The sequence below is a fragment of the Ziziphus jujuba genome, chromosome 7, assembly GCF_031755915.1.
Source record: "Ziziphus jujuba cultivar Dongzao chromosome 7, ASM3175591v1".
In the NCBI taxonomy this organism is placed as follows: Eukaryota; Viridiplantae; Streptophyta; class Magnoliopsida; order Rosales; family Rhamnaceae; genus Ziziphus; species Ziziphus jujuba.
This window is the reverse complement of record NC_083385.1, coordinates 6,844,458-6,865,742: the sequence shown is the minus strand read 5'-3', so window position 1 is coordinate 6,865,742 and position 21,285 is coordinate 6,844,458. Positions and strand designations below refer to the sequence as shown.

Here is a 21,285-nt window from a genome sequence, read left to right as displayed (position 1 = left end):
AAAAAAAAAGTGTTTTAAATTTTAAACAAGTATCTTTTAACTTTCTTCATTTTTGGCCTTGCAGCACATTAATATAAGAAACTAATAAAATAACGATTAACGAAAATATTTATTCATGGTAATTGTGTAAATATTTTGTAATGCCAGTGGGCAAGTTATTTGGAAGCCACGGAAAACAGAGACACAGTGAAACAACTATGAAATCTCAACAAAAAGCTTTTTATAACAATCCAGTGATCGCTAGCTACTACTAGAATTAGTTCCTGTTTCGTGCAGAAATATCTCAGCAAAGCTTTTTATATAGGAGGCACGGCGTTGGATATGTAATATGAATCAATGAGAGCGCAGCTGTGGAGCTCAACAGAAAGAAAATGCTTAGACCTCCTTCAGAGAACCACCACTGGAGTCTCTCTCCTCCAAATCCACGCTTTTATGCTCCGAAATGCCCTTCAAACCAATCTCAATCTTCTTTCCAAATTCATCGCCACCTGCGCTTCTCTCTCCCTGCTTCCTCACGCTCGCCGCGTCTTCGACCAAAGACCACAAGGAGAAGACTCTTTCCTCTGTAACACCATGATCAAAGCCCACCTGGATATACGCCAATTCGCTGAATGTTTCACTCTTTTTAGAGATCTTAGGAGGGACACCGATTTCGTTCCTGATGACTATACGTTTGTCTTGTTGGCCAAGTCCTGTGCTTTGAGTGTGTCCATTTGGGAAGGGGAAGGGATACATAGTCATGTTGTTAAAGATGGGTTTTGTTCAAATTTGTATGTATCGACGGCTTTGGTTGATATGTATGCGAGGTTTGGGAAAATGGGTTGTGCCAGAAAATTGTTCAATGAAATGACAGTGAGAAGCCAAGTGTCGTGGACAGCTCTCATTTGTGGGTTTGCAAGAGCAGGAGATATGGTTAATGCAGGGAAGCTTTTTGATGAGATGCCTGAGAAAGATTCAGCTGCATATAATGCAGTGATTGATGGTTATGTCAAGTTCGGGGATATGGACTCAGCTCGGAAGCTGTTTGAGGAGATGAAAATTAGAAATGTGGTGTCTTGGACTAGCATGATTTATGGCTATTGCCATAGTGGCAATGTAGAGTCTGCTAGATCATTGTTCGATGCCATGCCCAAGAAAAATCTTGTTTCCTGGAACACAATTATTGCTGGATATTGCAAAAACAAGCAACCCAGTGAGGCTTTGAAATTGCTGCATGAAATGCAGGCTACGACATTGTTTGAACCAGATGAAGTAACTATTGTAAGCATTCTTCCAGCTATTGCAGATTTGGGAGCTCTGGATGTAGGTAGTTGGGTTCACCAGTTTGTCAGAAGGAAAAGGCTTGATAGAATAATCAGTGTCTGCACTGCACTAATAGATATGTATGCAAAATGTGGGGAAATTACTAAAGCGAAAAGAATTTTTGATGAAATGCCTGAAAGGGAAACAGCTTCTTGGAATGCAATGATATATGGCTTCGCAATAAATGGCCGAGGTAAAGAAGCGCTGGACCTATTTTTGAAGATGCAACGATCAAACTTTAAGCCAAACGATATAACTATGCTTGGTGTTTTATCTGCATGCAACCATGGTGGTCTGGTGGAGGAAGGGAAAGAGTGTTTTAAAGCAATGAAGGACTTCAAGCTTATCCCACAGATTGAACATTATGGTTGCATGATAGATCTTTTGGGGAGGGCAGGATGTATGGAGGAAGCTGAGGAATTGATAAAGAGCATGCCTTACAAGGCTAATGAGATAATTTTAAGTTCTTTTCTCGTTGCATGTGGATATTCCAAGGATGTTACAAGAGCCAAAAAAGTATTAAATGAAGCAATCGAAATTGATCCCCAGAATGATGGAAACTATGTTGCAATGAGAAATTTGTATGCAGCAGAGAGTAAGTGGAACGATGCCGTTGAAATAAAGGGGTTGATGAGGAAGAATGGAGCAAACAAAGACGTGGGTTGTAGTGTCATTGAGGTTGATGGTATAATCAGGGAGTTTGTGGCTGGGAACAAGTTATATCCACATTGGGAAGGCATGCATTTAGCATTGGGGCAGTTATGGAGGCACATGAAGTAAAAGATCACTTGATAAAGAATAGGTTCTGAGACTGGGGAAAGAATATGATAATGACACTTGCATGGGTCGAAATTATTTATTAAATGTATGTATAAAATTAAGCTAATTCTCTGTACATTAACCTAAAATTAAGAATAGTAGGACCCAAGTAACCTTTTCCGTTTCTTTCTTCAATTTAAGGCACTGAGAAGCTTATTCGCATATGTCAAAGAGGATTCTTTATCAATAAAGAAGGGATAAGCAAAAGAATGCTATGACATTGGGCAAAAAAATTGAAACTTTTTGCAATTATAAGATACCAAGTAGAGGAACCAACCCACATGCTCGCCCTTCAAGCAAGCGAAGAATCAGACCTCAAATAAAAATAGTATACCTTTCTTACACTCATGAAACACGCCGTTCCCTGTTATCTATCATTCTCGTTCAAACATAAATACACGCTTTGTTGTAGCTCCTCTTAGTAACGAGTTTTGGCAAAATGGGGATGCTTATGAGTCTCATGGGATCGGGAGGAGGTTGGTTTTTTTTTTTTTTTTTTTTTTCCATTTCATATTTTAGTTTTCCTTAAATTTATCTTTGGATCGTCCTAACTTAGGTTTTTGTATTGTTTATTCTGGATAATCATCTTCCAACCCATATGTTACTCATGCTGTTACATTAGTTCTTGCAAACATTTTTCCCGACTAATGACAGAAATCCTTATGCCCAAAAAAAGAATTTTGACTCAAATGGCGACACGGCAGCTTTCATGAACAAATTGATTTCCAATTTTTCAATACTATTTTGTGTAAACAACAACTTTGAAGTAATTAATTTATGAAACATAATTCTTGGGCTGTTCTATTTGCAAAACAGGGCTGCCATCTTCGCAGATGATGAATTTTGTGTTTGAAAGAGTGTCAAAGCAGTTCATGGAGACAAAAATCAACAACTTTGAGGAATTCCATGTTGCCACTCTTGACATTTTCAGGTAAGGATTAACATTCTCATTATCATTTTTACTTCGATTAAAAACAAAACATTGATAAAATTTTGTTCTAAACTTTGCAAATTTTTAACCGCTTTCTATAACTAGTAAAAGCCTTCAAGTAAGATCTAAATCCTCCCTCTGAAACAATTTTATCCAGCGCTATCAACTCTGCATTGCCCGGAAAACATTACGATGTGCCATCACGCGACGAAGTAAAGGTCAGTATACGTAGGAAGTAAAAGTTGCGCTGCCATGTTTCCTTTCATCCTAACAGGTGTAATAAACAATAAGCAGGCAGTTTTCGATGTTTGGAAACAAGCCAAAGAAGAAAGAAAGAAAGAAATTTTCCAGGGGTTTATAATGGAGAAAGTTAATCTTAGCAAAGTTGATAAGACCACCGTGATGACAGGAATACTGACACCTCCAGTAGCCATGGCAGCCAAAAAAGCGGGAGAAAAAGTGCCCCAGCTGAAGATGATCAAGGCCGTTCCTGATGTCCTTTTTGTGCCATCAGCAACGGTTTTGAGTCTTATGTCTGTTAAGATCTCTAGAAGAATTTTTATGAGGAATATTAGATCTTGATAATGGGAACTTTCTAATATGGTAAGTAACAATAGTCTATAAAATGAGTAGCATGGTTCATAAATTGTATAACATTGGATATATTACTCAATGTTACTTATTTTATGGATAATTTATAAACCATGCTACTACTCATTTTATGGAATGGTCTTACCAAATAATTCCCCTTGATAATGGCCTATATATCTGTAAATGAGGAAGTTGAATTCATGGAGCAAGCAGATATTATCATAAAATAATAACGTTGCCATGTTCAGGACAAGTTGTTAATAAAATTTATTTATAATTTTTAACCATTTTGCATTACTGGTGTTATTTTAAATAAATAAATAAATAATAAAATAATAAAAAATTTAAAAAAAAATAATAATAAAAAGCCTACACGTTATGAAGATAAAGGTAGGGCTTTACAAAAAATTATATTAGAAGTAACAAGCATTTCTTTTTAATTAAATTGTAGGTTTGAGACATTTATAGAGTACTGCTACATATTTACCCCAAAAAAAAAAAAAAAAAGCACTGTTACACATCGAGTCCATTTGAGATTAATAAACTTGTCTCAAAAATATTTTGAATAAAGTCAAAAAGAAAGATTATCTTTGATTTGTAAAACGAACACAAATATTTATATGGTTATGGAATGCACATTGAAAGTTCTACGATAAATAACTTTTTAGCAACAAAAACAACAACGAAAAAAAAAAAAAAACAAAAAAAAAATCTTTCATTAATTATATATATATATATATATATATATTGAAAACTAAAAGAACACGAAAAGTATCATATATTTGATAGGCAATTTTACATTGGACCTTCCTTTAAAGGAGCGGGCAAAGGCCATGTTTCTAACTTTACTTAAAACCAGCTTTTTCGCTTCCCACGATATCTTGTGTTCCTAGGAGTATCAGGCTTCTTACTGGAAGCTGATTTTACATTAGATTTCACATTTCGCACACTGGTCTTAGAGGGCAAATCAGCTTCTGATACCGGTACCAGAACAGGAGGATTGCTTTGCTGATCTTCCGTTGATACCTGAGTCACCTCTAATGGCTGCTCTCTTACTTTTTCAAAATCATGCAACTCTTCCTTGGCTACCTCGTTATGCATCAGCATTCCATCCCCTGTCTGTACACCCAAAAGAACCAACACTTCAAAAAATATCAAATGCTGAACCTATGGCTCATAACTTCTACAATCATCATTTACCATGTTTATAATTTATTACCAACATTTCTATATCAACCTTCACCCAAAAAATTAAAAATTAAAAAATATAAATATAAAAAACATCTCTAAATCATCAAGCAAAAACTGAGAGGAAACCATTTTGCAATAGAAAAACCCACATTTTTATACAAGCTGCCAACCTGATGATGATCTGTGCCTTCAATCATATCAGGATGAGGCGCCACCTCTCCGTAACTTGAAACTGCACTCTCAAGCACAAGTGGATCTCTGAAGTTATGCTCGGATGTATGCTGAGATTCTATATATGGATGGTCAATGAGTAATCTATTTCCAATTTCAGAAGGAGAAGCAGGATTTTGAGAAGAGCTGGCAAATGCATCACAGGCTACGAGGGTTCTCTTGTTTACGGAAGAAAACTTTCCGGGATTTTCAGTTATCACCTTGTCGATTCGCGCCTTCAACTTGAGTACTTGAGACTGTGCTACTTCCATCTTCCAGAGTATTTCCTCCAAGAAACTATCACCATCTTGAAACTGAAGAGATGACCATCCATCATTTGTCCCAAACTCATCATTGCCATAAGTAGCCTTACTACCTACAAGATCAATGAACGATGTTGAAGAACAGCAAAAATAGTTAACTATTGGTGTTGCAGGTCTGGAATAATCTCTCACAAGCACATACATAGAATTACATATGATGAAGACTAGCCTAAAAAAATAAGGCATTTTAAACATGCTACTAAATCAACCAAAACAAAAACAAGTGTAAAATATGTAAGAGCAGAGTCTTACTAGAAAATTGAATAAAATAATTTATTTACAATACTCTTCTGCATTAATGAACATTGATGACTGCCTGAAGTTGATACCAATAAAAGAGGCAAGTACTGAGAAATATTTTTTGTTCTAAAGATAAAAGTCGAAAAAAGATTCATCAAGCAAATTATATACTGGTAATAATAGAGACTACCAAGCAATTGAGGATACATGGAACAAAGTTGAGTAATGGAAAAACAATAAATAAATCCTGCTTTCAAGCAAATTTTACACTGGTAATAATAGAGACCAACAAGCAATTGAGGATACATGCACATGCAAAAGTAAGAAAATGGAAAAACGATAAATAAACCCTCCTTTCCTTTATTTGGTCAATAAGAAAATGGAATTTGTATATGATGGAAGGGCTACTGGTTCTAAAACTTATCATTTTAAGGAAATCATATGGAAGAAATGGTTTCCACAACTGCTATGGTACCTAAATTTACTGGAAATGAAATGGTTGGGAAACAAACTTAAACACTGCTATTTTTGTGCAAAAAGTATATCCAAAGCCCTAAGAAAAGGCCCATTTGCATGACATTTCCTGTTTTTCTCATCTGCTGGCAAGATGAGCCATAATGCAACCACAAAATTTGGACTAAATCAAAATCCATTTTTCATACCTAGATTATCCAAACCATCTTCCACAGAAGCACCATCAGCAACAGACTTCCTATTCTCTGAAGAATAAAAAGGACATGAAAATACAAATCAGACATTTTGTTGAAGGCAAACATATACTGCATGAAGCAGAATTTGTGAATTTCATACCATAATAGGAGAACAGGTTATGGTGTGACATATATGATGCTATATCAGTTGTCTCCTCAAGTCTCTTTCTTTTCTTCCTCTTCATGAATCTATCTCTTCGCATTTGACTTGAAAATGGAAGTGATTTGGTACCAACATTTTCTGACATTAACCTTCCAAATTCAAACTCCTTCCTTTCATCATCTTCTGCAATTTCCCTTTCATACTTCAATGCTTGAGACTGGAGCTCCTTTATTTGCAGTTCTAGCCATTTACAGCGCCACATAAGAGGACGTATGAATCTTCTCCAGTGAGCTGTCACCTTTCTCCTCCTGGAAAATTAGATAGACATACAAATGCAGATATATCATTCAGGAGAAAGCACATGCAATTGATGATTGTATGAAAATGTATTTTTTCATGGTTTCACATATTTTTTAATGCTACCCCAGATATAAAATTAAATTTTTCATAAGAAACATAAATTTCAATGCCACATAAATGAAACCAAATTATAGATTACCTCATTCGAAATGCATCACCGTATTGGTCAAACTCAAACAGGGAAGCATTGCCACCACAAAACCGGGAGTCAACTTCATCAGTGTCCATCACTGAGTAATCCTCTGTCCTGGTTATTGTATCGTCAAAAGAACTTGACTGTGAATTCTCAGTTGCATCCTGGCAGTCAATTTCAACTAGTCCAACATTGCTAGGATTCCCAGGATCAGTTATATTTAGATCCTCATTCTCACTTCCATTTGTGGCTGTGATTTGCCCAACCGATAATGCTTCCATGTCAAACATGTTCTCCTCACAATTACTCGTGCAAGGCATAAGATTATCTTCTGGGTTCTGATGGATACTTCCATTCCCATCATGCAATGAAACTTTCACTGGAGCTTCTGACCTTGGCTTCATATCCAATTCAGGACCCATCATGCAATTTCACTTGAATATGGTTCATTCCATCTAGCAATCACAATACCTACAACTCCATCAGCATCAATATCGATTACAGAAACATTAGCAACTATATAAATACAAAACAGACTCCAAATTCATAGTGATTAAAATAACGTAGAACTACAAATTTCCAATCAAAGATTTCAAGTTGCAAAACCCCAAAAAAATATTAACAACCGCATATGAGCCATAAAACAAATTGAAGGACCCAAACAACTTTAAACGAAAAACCGCTTTTCCCCCGACCTTCTTATGTTCCGAAAGAAAGATTGAAACTTGCAAGGTTTAAACACATATCTACCCATAGCTAACCCATAAATTTTATCAAGACAAAAGCTTTTCAAACCAGAGAACAACACTACCTACAAAAACATAGAAAATCAAAAAAGAGACACCAAACAAATCAGAGAAACCACCACCACCACCCCCAACCCCACCCCCAAAAAAAAAAAAAATTATATGTAAAGCATAACTCTAGCGATGGAAATAACATTCTGTGCCACAATAAAGAAGAAAACTGATAAAAATCTTATGGAGAAAAAACATGAACTTTATAAAGTTTAGCAACTACACGAACTGATCACGCCATTCTAATTCCCTCAATTCCGATGTCAACCAAAAACCCTGAGCCCTAAAACACAAAAATTAGACAAGAAAGAAAAAGAGACCTGGAACTTTGAGCGAGTCTTTGATGGGTGAGGCAGAGAGTAAAGCAAGCACACGTTAACACCGTCGCCGGTGAGAGCCGACCGGAGTGTGGTGATGAGATGACTGGTACGGAAGAACTCTTCCAGTGTGAGTGGACGACGACGATTATTAGGTGTGAATTTGTGGGACTAAAGTCTCCGTCTCTCTACAGACGGTCCGATGTGGTCTGATCAAATCAAGATCATTCGTCTAGTGGGGTCCAATGGGTTCACGTGTTCTTTCTGGGAAGGCCTTGTTTGGCAATTGCTTATTCACCAAGAAAAAGTCTTTACTGCGTCCTTTACATGGAATGATGGGAAAGTAATTGGATTCTCGCTAATATGTGTAGTTTTACTCAACAATTAATTTTTTGGGGAATAAAAAAAGTAAAATTAAGTTGACTTTTTCACTTATTCTATATGAAAAATAAATAATTAAGACATTAAATAAATTCAAATTTCTTGTTTACTATTTATTTCAAAAGAAAAAATATAACTATTGTGGAAAAAATGCTTTTTTATTTTTTTTTTCAAAACACTAGCATTGTACTTTGGACACTTAGTATTTGCAATTTGTGTATAATATTTAACTCATTTGTTTTATTTATTTAGAAAAAAAAATTGTGAGAAAAAGTTGAGTTTAAAAAAAAAAAAAAAAACCTTTTATTATTTTTGTTAGGAAGAAAGCATCAAATATGATAGAATAGAGTTTTCCTAATTTTGATTTATGTTATTTTAAAAATAAAACATTTACCAAAATTCCAGGGTTTTTCCCAAATACTCCAAAAAGTAGGAAAACGACAATTCAGTTCGATCGTAAAGTAATCAATCAACCAGATGAGTCAGACTGTCTGTCGGATGTAAGAAGAGTAGTTGGCTGGGCGCGTAGAAAATAAAACCTCTCCCTCTTATGAAACATAAGCCAAAGCCAAAGCCAAAGCCACAGACCCAGGATTTCGGTACTGATACCCCAACGTGCTAGAAATCCAAACCTTAAATTCCTCAAAAATCTTGTTGCCCTGGCCATCTACGAGCAAAACCCATTTGACATCAATGGCTTTTTCACCGATTTTACTTACCATTTTCATCGTCGTCTTCCTCACCATCACTGCCATACCACTCACCCACTCTGTTCCTTTTGTTGTTTTGCATGGTAATTACTTTCATCTTATTGATATTCTCTGCAATTTCATGGGTTCTGCAGCTTTTACTCTTCTTCTCTTCACTATGTATTTTGTCCATACCCACTATGATGTTTTGAAAGTTTTGTTTTTTAGAATTGAACTTGATGTAGCTATAAAGAATTTTAGTCTTCTACTGCAATGAATGTTATTTCTGCTTAGTTGTGTGGCAAAAGTTCTGTTTTTTCCTTTTTTCATTTTCTTTTCTTTTTTCTTTTTTTTTTTTTTGGGGGGGGGGGGGGGGGGGGGGGGGGGTGTGTGATTCAGACTTACTGCGTAATTTTTGTTTTTCTAGTTTTCGTTTAATTTCTTTTTTTTCTTTTTTTCTTTTTTTCTTTTTTTTTCCTTTTTGGGTCATTGAGCTTTTTCGTTCTCCGCTATTTTGCCAGTTCTTGTATTAGGAAAACAGTGTTGTCTATAGCATATGCCCCAAGGATCATTGTCTTAATGGAAAATAGTTCTGGAAAAACAATGGGTTAAAATTTGACCTTTTGGTATCATATTCTGTGGTATGTACTATTATTTCCATGATTCCCTTTTTGTGGATCTTAATAAACAGCAGAGCTGTTCTTGATTAAATTTGATAAACGTATTATGAAACAATAGAATTAGAAGTCTCAAACTAGCATTTCTTTTTCTTTATCTTTTACTCAATTTTTCAGCAACCAAATGGTGGCCCTGTTTCTGTTGTTTTGATTCTTAACTCATAAGGAGAAAAAAGAATGAAAATGTAAACTCCTCAATTTAAACCACTGTTTTTTGCATTTCTTGTACAGGCATTGGAGATAAATGCAGAAATCGAGGAGTCACACGTTTTACTAAACTCCTAAGCAAGTGGTCTGGTTCTCAAGGATATTGCATGTAAGCTCTCATATTTTACATATTTTATTTGTAATGACTAAAACATATAAAATTCTACTTGTACATATAATTACTTTGAGTTTTCTTCATTACCTGCAAAGATATTCCACTTTTTAGGCTAATATCCAGTTCATAATTTATAAACCTGCTACGCAAATTTTGAATGCAATGGTTTGTCTCTGCCTTTTTTTTCTTTTTTTTTCCCCCCTTTGCCTACTGCAGAGAAATTGGAAATGGTTCATGGGATTCCTGGACAATGCCTCTTTTGCAACAGGTAATTCTCGAATTTATATATAATAAGTGCTCTTCTTTCATTTTTGTTTTTTTTTTTTTTTTTTTTCTTGGGTATGATATTTCACTGTAGTAATTCGCTAATCATTTTGTAGTTTTGCTTGCAGACAAGTATCGTTTGTGAGAAGGTGGTGAAATATTTTTGGTAATACATTTTTATTCTTCTATTTTGGCAATTAAAGTATAACATTTTCTTAAGAACTTTCATTGCAATTTATAGGTGAAGAGCATGAGTGACCTAAGTGAGGGTTACAACATAGTTGGACTTTCTCAGGTGATATTTAGGTTTCCACTGTTTGAAGATTTCAGATTGTTTTGATGATTTAGTTGCATTCTAACATATAATATTACCTTCTGCTTTTTTTCAACAGGGTAATGTGATCGGTAGAGGAGTTATTGAATTTTGCGAGGGAGGACCTCCTGTAAGAACTAATTCAACGATTAAACTGTTACTTTTATTATTCATAATTTGATATTTTATTAGATTTTATGAATTAAACTATTTCTTAAGCAACACAACGCTATTGCCATGCACAAGTTTTACATGCATTGGCTACCCTGACTTTTAGTAATGACTAATAGAATTTCCAAAATAGTAACAGAGAAGATTTTATCAGAAGACGACTATGGAAAGATGCTAGCAAGAGTGTTGGTTTGAACCTAACATTGATCTTCTTGGAACAATTTGCATCATTCTGTTGTGGACATAAATTATAGCATATTAAAGATGGTTGCTACCATGCTAAGAATAGTTCTTTTGAAAATTTATTGATGGTCTGACCCTGGAAGATTTGGAACCTCAGAAATGGTTTATCATTTCAGCATCTTGATCATTGGTTTCCGTTGTTTTTTCTTCATTATGTTTTTATTTAAAAAATTTTTAAAAAAACCTATCTTTATATAACCATTTTTGATTTTGTACATTTTTCTCTGCATTGATCAATGATCCATTCATTTTTCTTTGTGAAACAGGTTAAAAATTTCATATCACTAGGAGGTCCTCATGCTGGTACTGCTTCTATTCCACTTTGTGGAGTACGTAGTTCTTGCACTTACCTTACTATATCTTCTTTTGATCTCTTGCAGTTATCTATTCAAGAGAATAGTAACTTTAAATTTTTATATAATTGGCTAATTTAGCACTTAAGATACCTAAATCATTATTATTGCATATTATGATAAATACATATTGGCCATTTTTCCATAAAAAGAAACAATATTCAATATGGATACAGTTAATATTGTTGGAGAATTATGCAATAAATGCTTTATATATGTATATATATATATATATATATATATAATTTTTTTTTTTCCTTGTTCTTGTCTAATGGTTATAGAGCATATAAAATATACATGTCCATACAAATAGAGATAAAAATATGTGACAGTATGGTTTGGCATATACTATTTTGCAGTCTGGATGGTTTTGCATTCTTGTGGACAGTTTAATCAAGTTAGAGATCTACAGCGACTATGTACAGGTTTAAACTTCTGCTTTTAACAATAATATTTCAAAGTACATGAGATAGAAAACACTCATGATTTCTGCACTGAGATCATTGTGACAGAGGCTAATGGTTCCGTATTACTATTTGTTCTCTCATTTATATCTTGTTAATTTCCCATTTGGCAATTTACCTCGTTTAAGTTTCTAGTCTTTGATGGGTTTGTAGGAACATTTGGCTCCCAGTGGCTATCTTAAAATCCCAACAGTGAGTATAATATTTGAGTTTCCTAAACACCTTTTCTTTTTCTTTTAGCCATTCAAATCAAAGGGTTAGTTGATATGTAGTAGTGCTCCTGTTTTTACTTCCATTTATACTTTTAATATCTTTGCTGCTTTCTAAAGATTGCATTTTTCCAGGATATTGCTGGCTATATTGAAGGATGCAAGTTTCTTCCCAAACTTAATAATGAGATCGTTAATAAGAGAAACGCCACCTACAAGGAAAGATTTGTGAGCTTAGAGAATTTGATACTTATAATGGTGAGTTCAAGGTTATACTAACCTCATGGCTTATGCTACAATTTAGTTTTACAAATTATTTCTCAAGTTCTGTAAGGCTTCTCTCTTTTCCTTTGTGTGCTAGAACAGTTTGAGGACGATACAATTTTGATACCTAAAGAAACCTCGTGGTTCGGATATTATCCCGATGGGGCCTTTTCTCCTGTTTTGCCTGTGCAAGAAGTAATTTTAATAATTCAAAAAAATATTTTTCTGCTAAGCAAGTTTCTATTTATCAATCTAATGGTTGGTTATTTTATGTAACATGCTTGGAATCCTACAGACCAAGCTCTACACTGAAGACTGGATTGGTTTGAGAACATTGGATGAAGCTGGGAAAGTTAAATATATAAGTGTTTCAGGCAATCATCTGGCCATCTCTCAGAGCGACATGAAAGAGTATATAGTACCTTACTTGGAGGACCAGGAAGCATCATCAAAACCGCTGATTATAACGAAGACTTCATCTTTCAAGTGGCTTTCATCAATCTGGAACATGTTTTTGGGCGTGGCTGAGTACACAGCGGAGGATGGCCAGCTGTTACTGCACAATGCTGTGTAATCAAGTTGCAGAGTGCCCACCATTTTACTCGTGAAGGAGAAAAATGAGAAGACTGGATTTGAGGAAGAAAGAAGAAAGCAGAATACTTTGTTGAGAACGATTAGCACCACGTGTACCAAAATTGAGTCTTTAGAGGTTACAAGCTATGACTATGAGAGTCTTGATATTCATGACTTGGTTGTGTCCGTTAATGGTATAATGCTAAAACATGTTTGGTGCTTTTAATTGTCAAGAGTGGATAATTCGGCTTCTTATTGGGAATATTACATTTTGGGAATGTAAAATAGATGGAATATTTTATCAGAATCTAAAATATAAATGCCTCATCAAAACTGTGAATTCAACCATGGCGGCTGGTCAACTGGTGGCCGACCACAACAATAATTGCAAATTGTACAGAAAAAATTTCACAACTCGGTCGCAGTATTTGCGCACGTGGGATCGCTGTTTTTCTATGTGGTTTACCGTACGCAAGATAATTTCCAATCATTGTCTCTTAAGTGGAAGAAGATATATTTATTTATCATCCATTACGTAATTATAAAGTTTTTTTTTTATTTTACTGTAATATAATATTATAAATAGGGATAAAAATACGTATATACATATGAATTTTATTTATTGCATAATACAATTTTTATTTTCCGTCCTGCTCGGCCCAAAATAGAACACCTTGAATGATAAAATCCCATCAGAAAGAAAAACCAAAAATAAATGACAAATTATTGTCCAGTCTCAAACAGCTTTAAAATTATATTATTATATAGAAGAGATTGCCACAATGAATACAGACAACCAAAAAAAGAAAAGAAAAAATGAAATATAATAATAAGATACAGCTTTTTTAGCATGATCCCCAACCTAAAGTCGTTTAAACCTGTAACCTTTTGATACAAAAGGGGTAAGTTACTGAAACCTAAATCAACCAGATTTATGCCTAACAAGGAAATGAGATTCAGCACAGAATAGTTACAGCGCTTGGTAAACTTTCTTTTACACGGGGATTGCAGAAAGCAGCAGTTGGTTCTCATGATGGACTATGCTGCTGTCCAAGGGCCTCATACCAGGCGTGCAGTTGAGCTGAAATTCATCGGTATTCCCTAACAGGAGATGTCTTGCTGAATAGCATCCTTAAATCTTTTTATAGCGATGATTCTATGTGGTGATGCTCAAGATTGCGAAGCACGATTCTAGCAAAAATTTTGGCTGCAAGCGGAGCAGTTGCTGCTGCTGCAGCTGCCCGAAGAACACGTGCAGCTCCTGCATTCTGCATTAGGCTCGCATGATGCATTGCATGCCGACCACCAGGAATGGTAAACTGTAGTTGAAAGAGTAGAGCAATAGTTATCGAAAAATCAGAAAAAGAACTAGTACACAGTAACTCGAAATGTGTATGAGAACCATGCAAAATAAAAAATCGACATGCTCAAATTACCTGCAGAAGAGCAAATGCAGCACATGCCTTGAGTACAGATGATGGATTTCGTAGCATGGCAACAAATCTTCCAATTTCAGCTCCACTGCAGAGTACAATACCAAGTAAAACGATTTAGTTTCTCAAAATAAAAGCAGAAACATTTCTGGAACATAGACACAAAATGCAGTTGATTATCATGTTAGTGCAAGACAAACTTATGTAACAGCAACTTTGTTTATTAACATAATGTATCAGCAGATATGAGGGAATAGTAATTAGAGTAGAAAAGTAAGTATTCCAATCATAGAATTGCTCAGTAATTGGACCAGAAATAATGAATTAAAGGACATAGGGGGAAAACCTGCATCTAAGATGTCCTGCCTCCTGAATACGAGCTCCTTCTGTTACTTGTGCCAATGCTGCAGGTGCTGATGATGCAGCGGCAGCAGAGAATGATTGTGGATCAGAAAATTTTAGGACAAAAGATTCAATGTTTTTTAAAGCCATCCTTCTAGCCCCGTCTAAGCTCACACTCTTCGAGACACTTTCTGATGAACTTCCGATCAGTGCATACTCATCCATTCTGCAGAAAGTATAGAGTAATTCAATAAATAGGCATGCAAATTTTCTGTGCTCAATACTTGTATATCAAATTTTACTTTGCTGGACACTTCTGTTGGTATTATGACAAAAGAGCTTTATTGATACTATGGCATCCTTAATACTCCTTGCACGTGCCATACAGGAAATTTATCCTAATAATTGAGGCATGTTTATGGCTTGATAACTAAACAAAATAAGTTTGTCAAGTGAAGCAAGGCTGCAATAATTACCTTCCATCAAACATGTATGCTAATGCCAATGCAGCCATGAAACGCGCCATCTTTGATACTGATGAAGAGCAAAGATGAACTAGTGCAGGAACTCCTCCTTCCTCCACAATACGGAGAGCATTACCAGGGTTAAATGCAAGATTCCAAAGAGCTCCTGCAGCAGTTTCGTGGACATCCTGAAAGTGGAAATTATAATTGAGCCCAAATCAGCTATTCCCTCCTATGGCAGTAAAAATTTTGACAGAAAGCAAGAACACAAACTTGTCCTATATATGCAGTATGCCTGAAAAACTTACACACATATCTCCACATATAAAAAGACTAAAGCAGTTTCCTCAAGTTCACATTTTCAACATATGTAGATCACAGACTAGTGAGAAATGATAATAAATCTTGAACACATAAGAGGTTAAAGAATCTTTATAAACAAAGAACTTATAAAATTTTCATAGTAATACCGAGGAAAGAAAATGTAAGAAAATGAAATGCTTACTGCAGTGTCAGAGCGTGCCAATGCAATCAAAGGCGCAACCCCTCCTTCTCGTCCAATTGCAATGCTACAACAACAAAAGTAAATAGCTTAACTACTAACAGCATAATGAAGAATAAGTATTACTTTTATACAAGCACAGACGAATCACATTGAACATCTAGGCATGATTAGCTATTGTGAACATGAAAGCTTTGCAAATAAGTAATATAGTATGCCAGACCTACCAAAACCAAACACAATTATAGATCCTAGTAGTGTCATTGACAATTTTCATTACCAAAACTAAAACAATCTCTGTTTTGAGAACTTTTCCACTTCATTAAATCTGATGTATTAGATCCAAGCCACATTCCAAATCTGAGTTCCAAATCCTTAACAAAATTCACAACTATAATGCACTTACAGCTGTACACGACATGCACATTTTCAATAAGTTGAGAAAAGTAATCATTATTTTTGTCACCAATGCTAAATGCTAAAGAAGACAACATCCAGGATCAAGTGTTTGAACATCAGATGGTATATATTTAATATTTGATGCAATATTAAAGTAGTATCTGGAACAAGACATTCAACGTATTTGCTAAATATTTGAGCACTAGAGCTTCAAATTTTTTTACCCTCTTGCATATTGTTATACACAGAAAATAGAGCATATTGTGTCACGCCAATAGAGATGCATCAAAAGCCCATATGGATACTGGACATAGCACACAGCTCAATGAGATAGATACAATGTTCAAAAGTAAACTACTAAATCACTTTGAAAAAAATAGTAAAAGAAGGAGCACAAATGGACATACCTATTTGCTTCTGAGACTGACAATCCCCAAAGAGCACCAGCAGCCCTCTCTTGTAGACCTGGAGAGGCATTTGAGCAGGATTGTGCAAGAGCAACCTAAATAACCCACATGAGATAGCATAAACATACAGTTAAAACATATAAATGGCATAACGAGACAACAATTTGAACCACATATATAAGCATCAATACACACATGAGATAGCTCAGCAGACCATCTACCTTGTATACTCCATCATCTATGCATAATATCATAACAAATGGAAGCCTCAACTAAAAATATCAGTTACTTGAATATAAAATAGAATGAAATTCTCTTTGTTTTCTTTGTAAGAAATCTCAGCATTACTGAGACTGGAGGTAGATTTTTTTTTTTTTTTTTTTTTTTTTGGGTGAAAGACTGGTGGTAGATTAAATAGCAAAACTGCACAGAAACACACAACTTTAATTCTGTAAAAGGCATTATACATAGTTCTCCACCATGAAGCACCATTTTATTGTTGTTAACTGTCTACGAGGATATCATGGACTACAATGACTAAAATCGAATAGTTAAATGCATTACCAATGCTTCAACACCGCCAGCTGCTGCAATTGCTTCCCGATTTCTGTCATCAAATGAAAGGTTCCACAATGCACCTGCAGCTTCTTGCCTGTTTGGAAAGCACATATGATGATAAATACTAGTAAAACCTCACTTGGATGATAAACAAATTATTAACATTTTAATAAAACATCAATTTTACCATTACTAAAGTAGAGATAATAATAGAGGAGACAACAGCATTAGAAACAAAGAAACGAATGCATCCATAACATTACAGAGTAGTTTGTTTAAAGAAGAATGTAAATATAGAATCCACGGTTTTCTACCTAACACCTTCGTGGGGAGATTGTGTAAGCTGTACGAGTGCTTCAAGAGCACCTGCCTCCTGCCCAACTGCAGCATTATTACTATTACTATCTCCATGAGCAGCCAAATTTGCCAAGGCACGCGCAGCCTGGTTTACAGAAGAAATGGCATTAACTAGTTGCCCAAAGATAAAAGGAGGAAAAAAAAAAAAAAAAAAAGAGGAACACATGTACACCCTCATATGTGAAAAAGAGAACAAAGAGAACCAAAGAGAAAGACAATACACCAGTCACCACAAGCAAAACCTTGACAAGCTTTGTGTCAAAGGCAAAGCGATGAAGATCATGTTTGGAAGATTTTTATTTTTATTTGCTTTTGCACATATATACTTGTCCATATGTTTCAACTATCTATTGCATAGTTGCAGTAAAGGCTTTGTCATATGGTTGTCACATTGTGTTTTACTATACGGTAACATCAAATAACCCAACACAACCTAGAATAATATAAATAAATTAAACAGATAAACAAAATCTATGTAGTAACTCCAAACAATTAACAAGTAATGTCAAAACAAACAACATAGAATTCTGATATTTTATTTGTAAGCACATCCATGGACATGCAATATGCCCAGGGACATCAGTACTCCCATTCAGGAGACTGTACAGAGGAAAGTACTGCTACCTGCTCTTGCACTCCCTCATACTTGCAGTTTCGAGCAAGCATCACCAAAGCATGCACACCACCTGCCACTGCAACCTCTGTGCTACACTCATCGTCAGCTGCCAAGTTTGCAAGTGCACCAGCTGCACGTTCCTGGAACACATATATGAGAGGAAAACCACATATTTAGTCATCTCACAGCAGCACTGATAAAAAATGCATGAGAATGAGCACTGTATTTTAGCAGAGAACGAATGCATCGCATGAAAGGAACATACCAGAACTCCATCACCATCAGAGGACCATTTGAATATAAGATCAACTAAAGCTTTTACCCCACCAGCCTCAGCAATGGCACTCTGAGGAAAATCTCATTTATTACATATTTGTACTTAAGCATATACAATACATGATAAATCCAATAGTGAAAAAGATAAAAACCTTATGCTCTTCTCCAACAGAAAGATTCCATAGGCCTCCAGCAGCCTCTTCAGCAACCAGCCTGTTCATAGACCTTGCTAAACCAGCAAGAATATTGATTCCTCCTTCTTCAGCAACAGCTTTTGCAACACTGGAATGTACAGACAAATTTGCTATAGCCTATACAAGTAAATGTACAAGGAGGAAAAATAGAGTTAATCTAATTTCATATTTGTGCATAAAAATCAAATTTCAATGAAGATCATTAACTGTGTCTGAATGCAGGAGTTACACTTTATTATACAATTTACCAACCTATTCACATTAAGCTACAAACTAAATGAATCATAACAATCAATTAGATTCCTGCATTCACACAAAGTTCTACCTTTGCAGCCTCTGACTGGAGTCCCTCCCGCCAAGATTTGGCTAGGTTCAAAAGGAGGTGTATACCACCATCTTGCATAACAGCTTCAGCCCTTCCATGATGTATGCTAGTATTTTCATCATCAATCACAACAAAAGTAGCAAGCCCTGTAGCTGCTCTTTCTTGGACATCCTCTTGTGAACTATGCATTAAATTGAGCAGCAGTGCAGCACCTTGCTTGAGCCAAAATTCATCCAAACCTTGTTGATTGCTCTCAGCAATGCGCAAAAGAGTAAGAGATAGGATCCACTCAAGCCAAGTCATCATTTCATCCAATTTCTTATCTTTGTTCCTTGAATTCCTCCAATCCAGGAACACATTTCTTCCCTTTGGGGTAACATCGACAAATAAAGATGCTATATCTTTCAAAATATCAGTAAATAGGGCAAGTAACAATTTACCTTTATTTTTGCTGGAAGCAAAATTGACGTCCTCTTCTAAAACTGGACAATTCAAGGCACACAAAACCTTCAAGCTCTGTGAGGATGATAATAATCTTGAAACAGCAGTGGGGCCAATATCACTTCTTGAAACGTCTAACCCAGTTAAATTAGGCAGCTTATGCCAATGATGTGAAACCACACCCCACTTCATATTTGAAGTCCCAGCAACCGAGAGGAAGCGGACTGATAATACATTCCCCAATGCTATCTCATCCACATTCAGACAATCTATGAACCCAATATCAGTCAATTTAGGACAATGCTTCGCCAAGGCGTTAATTGCTTCACCATGAACATCCCTAATTCCAGAAAGCCGAAGCTTCTTCAATTCAAAACAGCAAAGAGCTGTTGCTTTTATAGCATCGCTACTAATCCTTTCACAAAAATCTGGTCCAAGCTGGAGGCTTTCAAGTGCCTCATGCCTTGCCACAATCACCGAAAGAGTAGCATCGGTTATTTTTCTGCAATAGTCACCGCTTATTTCACGCAAATTCCGAGCTTGAAGATGTATTATTGCATCAGCAGATTCCGCCCCACGGAACCTAAGCTTCTGCAGATTCACACACCTTGAAGCAAGTGAAGCTGCCATTGCAGCATCACATTTATGGGCACGAAGATCCAAAGAGGTCCACAGACAAGGAGATACACCAAGAACCCTCCATGTCCGACATGTTGATGATAAGCTTGCCCTGTCACGATAATTCAGACACGAAAACAACTGAATTACTGTATCATCAGGCAGACCTGTCCAATCAACAACCCCATTTCGCTCCAAGCTCGAAACCTCATCTTCAATTTCGGGATAGCTCGGAAAAACCACCTTCTCCTTACCCTTCCTAGCCACCTTCCGCCGCACCCTACGATTCATATCTCTGCCAATCTACATAGACCCAGAAACCAATACCATTCACCCACTAAGACCCAAATCCAATAACAACTGAAGGCAACCTCAAAAACCCAGAACCATATATCTTTTTAACCTCAAATAACCCAATCCCGAAAACCAATAAACGAACACAAACAAACCCCAGTAACCAATACTCTATCGCCCCTAAAACCCTATCACATAGAATCCCAAGTCCGGAGGTATTTCAAAGCTGATGCTATTTGGGTTTTTTTGTGTACCTTTAAATCTTCAAGCTTTAAGCTTTATGGGATTGCATTGAAGAAGCTTCAATGGAGGTTGTAATTGATGAGAGGTAAGCAAGAAAAAAAGGGAGAGAGAGGAGACAAAAAGCTGAGGAAGGGTCGGAGAGAATTCAGGTGTTAGAATGATAATACAATGATACAGAACAAAAGCCAAACCCTCAAACCATGTATCTACCCCTCCCCCCCTATTTGCCTTTTGTTTTTTGTTTGTGCAACCAAATGACAGAGGAGAGAGAGAGCGTCTCAGAATATAGGAGGAGGAAATTTGGAAATACAATTCACAGCATTGAGGTATGATGAATCGGAGAAGAATAACTTGAGACTACATCAATTAGGAATAGGAACCACCATTAATCATTGATCATTCATCCTACGCCTAAGTCAACATCTTATACTTGCAATTTTGATTAACAAAAATACTTTGAATTTTTTACTTTTATTTTACACATTCCTAGTATTCATAAATATATATATATAGTATATGATATGTAAAAATAAATTTTGCATAATGTCGGCATATATAATATATGATATGTAAAAATAAATTTTGCATAATGTCGGCATATCTTATAAATATTCGTTTGTATTTTCATAATTTTGGAAACTGTGGCATAATGGGATTGTATTTTCTAAATCTATATCAGCTTGAAAAATTAGTTTGAGATTGAGCAAGTTTTTTAGCAGTACTTTATAATTTTTGCATAAGTGCATCATATATTTCTTTTGTTTTTGCACTTGGGTTTTCTAATTTTATTTTGATATTACAAGCATTTGAATTATTTAGATACATTCTTTTTTTTAACATATGAAGAGTTGATCATGTGGGGATAA

General features: G+C 35.6%; 5 protein-coding genes across 9 annotated transcripts; 3 read left to right on the top strand and 2 right to left on the bottom strand.

Moving 5' to 3' along the window:
- Positions 1-145: 145 nt before the first annotated feature.
- On the top strand, positions 146-2,256 carry LOC112488757 (pentatricopeptide repeat-containing protein At2g44880). Its single transcript, XM_025076911.3, has one exon. It carries the CDS (start codon positions 337-339, stop codon positions 2,080-2,082), a length of 1,746 nt encoding a protein of 581 aa, XP_024932679.3. The 5' UTR covers positions 146-336; the 3' UTR covers positions 2,083-2,256.
- A 139-nt stretch (positions 2,257-2,395) lies between these two features.
- LOC107424234 (uncharacterized) lies at positions 2,396-3,927 on the top strand. Its single transcript, XM_016033977.4, has 4 exons — positions 2,396-2,597; positions 2,938-3,052; positions 3,210-3,270; positions 3,347-3,927. The coding sequence occupies exons 1-4, from the start codon at positions 2,561-2,563 to the stop codon at positions 3,632-3,634; spliced, it is 501 nt and encodes a 166-aa protein (XP_015889463.1). The 5' UTR covers positions 2,396-2,560; the 3' UTR covers positions 3,635-3,927.
- A 477-nt stretch (positions 3,928-4,404) lies between these two features.
- Positions 4,405-8,279, bottom strand: LOC107424233 (uncharacterized). Of its 3 annotated transcripts, none has more exons than XM_048479423.2 (6): positions 8,031-8,279; positions 6,920-7,368; positions 6,418-6,728; positions 6,270-6,326; positions 5,005-5,420; positions 4,405-4,762 (listed from the first exon to the last, which is right to left on the bottom strand). In XM_048479423.2, exons 2-6 carry the CDS (start codon positions 7,336-7,338, stop codon positions 4,493-4,495), a joined length of 1,473 nt encoding a protein of 490 aa, XP_048335380.2. In that variant the 5' UTR covers positions 7,339-7,368; positions 8,031-8,279; the 3' UTR covers positions 4,405-4,492. The 3 variants fall into 3 exon arrangements, with proteins under 3 accessions (XP_048335380.2, XP_015889460.3, XP_015889459.3); XM_016033974.4 differs by having other exon boundaries at positions 4,984-5,420; positions 6,920-7,384; positions 8,031-8,277; XM_016033973.4 differs by having other exon boundaries at positions 4,984-5,420; positions 8,031-8,276.
- Positions 8,280-8,846: 567 nt separating this feature from the next.
- On the top strand, positions 8,847-13,270 carry LOC107424251 (uncharacterized). Of its 3 annotated transcripts, none has more exons than XM_025076148.3 (12): positions 8,887-9,201; positions 10,006-10,090; positions 10,313-10,364; positions 10,477-10,509; positions 10,602-10,655; positions 10,753-10,803; positions 11,354-11,416; positions 11,800-11,865; positions 12,058-12,096; positions 12,249-12,371; positions 12,480-12,572; positions 12,673-13,270. In XM_025076148.3, the coding sequence occupies exons 1-12, from the start codon at positions 9,102-9,104 to the stop codon at positions 12,949-12,951; spliced, it is 1,038 nt and encodes a 345-aa protein (XP_024931916.3). In that variant the 5' UTR covers positions 8,887-9,101; the 3' UTR covers positions 12,952-13,270. The 3 variants fall into 3 exon arrangements, with proteins under 3 accessions (XP_024931917.3, XP_024931916.3, XP_015889485.3); XM_016033999.4 differs by having other exon boundaries at positions 8,888-9,201; positions 10,489-10,509; XM_025076149.3 differs by lacking the exon at positions 12,480-12,572 and having other exon boundaries at positions 8,847-9,201.
- A 403-nt stretch (positions 13,271-13,673) lies between these two features.
- Positions 13,674-20,860, bottom strand: LOC107424247 (protein ARABIDILLO 1). Its single transcript, XM_016033996.4, has 12 exons — positions 18,824-20,860; positions 18,457-18,615; positions 18,294-18,374; positions 18,037-18,168; positions 17,370-17,497; positions 17,062-17,149; positions 16,498-16,592; positions 15,695-15,758; positions 15,202-15,377; positions 14,730-14,951; positions 14,387-14,471; positions 13,674-14,269 (listed from the first exon to the last, which is right to left on the bottom strand). The coding sequence occupies exons 1-12, from the start codon at positions 20,171-20,173 to the stop codon at positions 14,093-14,095; spliced, it is 2,757 nt and encodes a 918-aa protein (XP_015889482.2). The 5' UTR covers positions 20,174-20,860; the 3' UTR covers positions 13,674-14,092.
- Between the last annotated feature and the right edge of the window lie 425 nt (positions 20,861-21,285).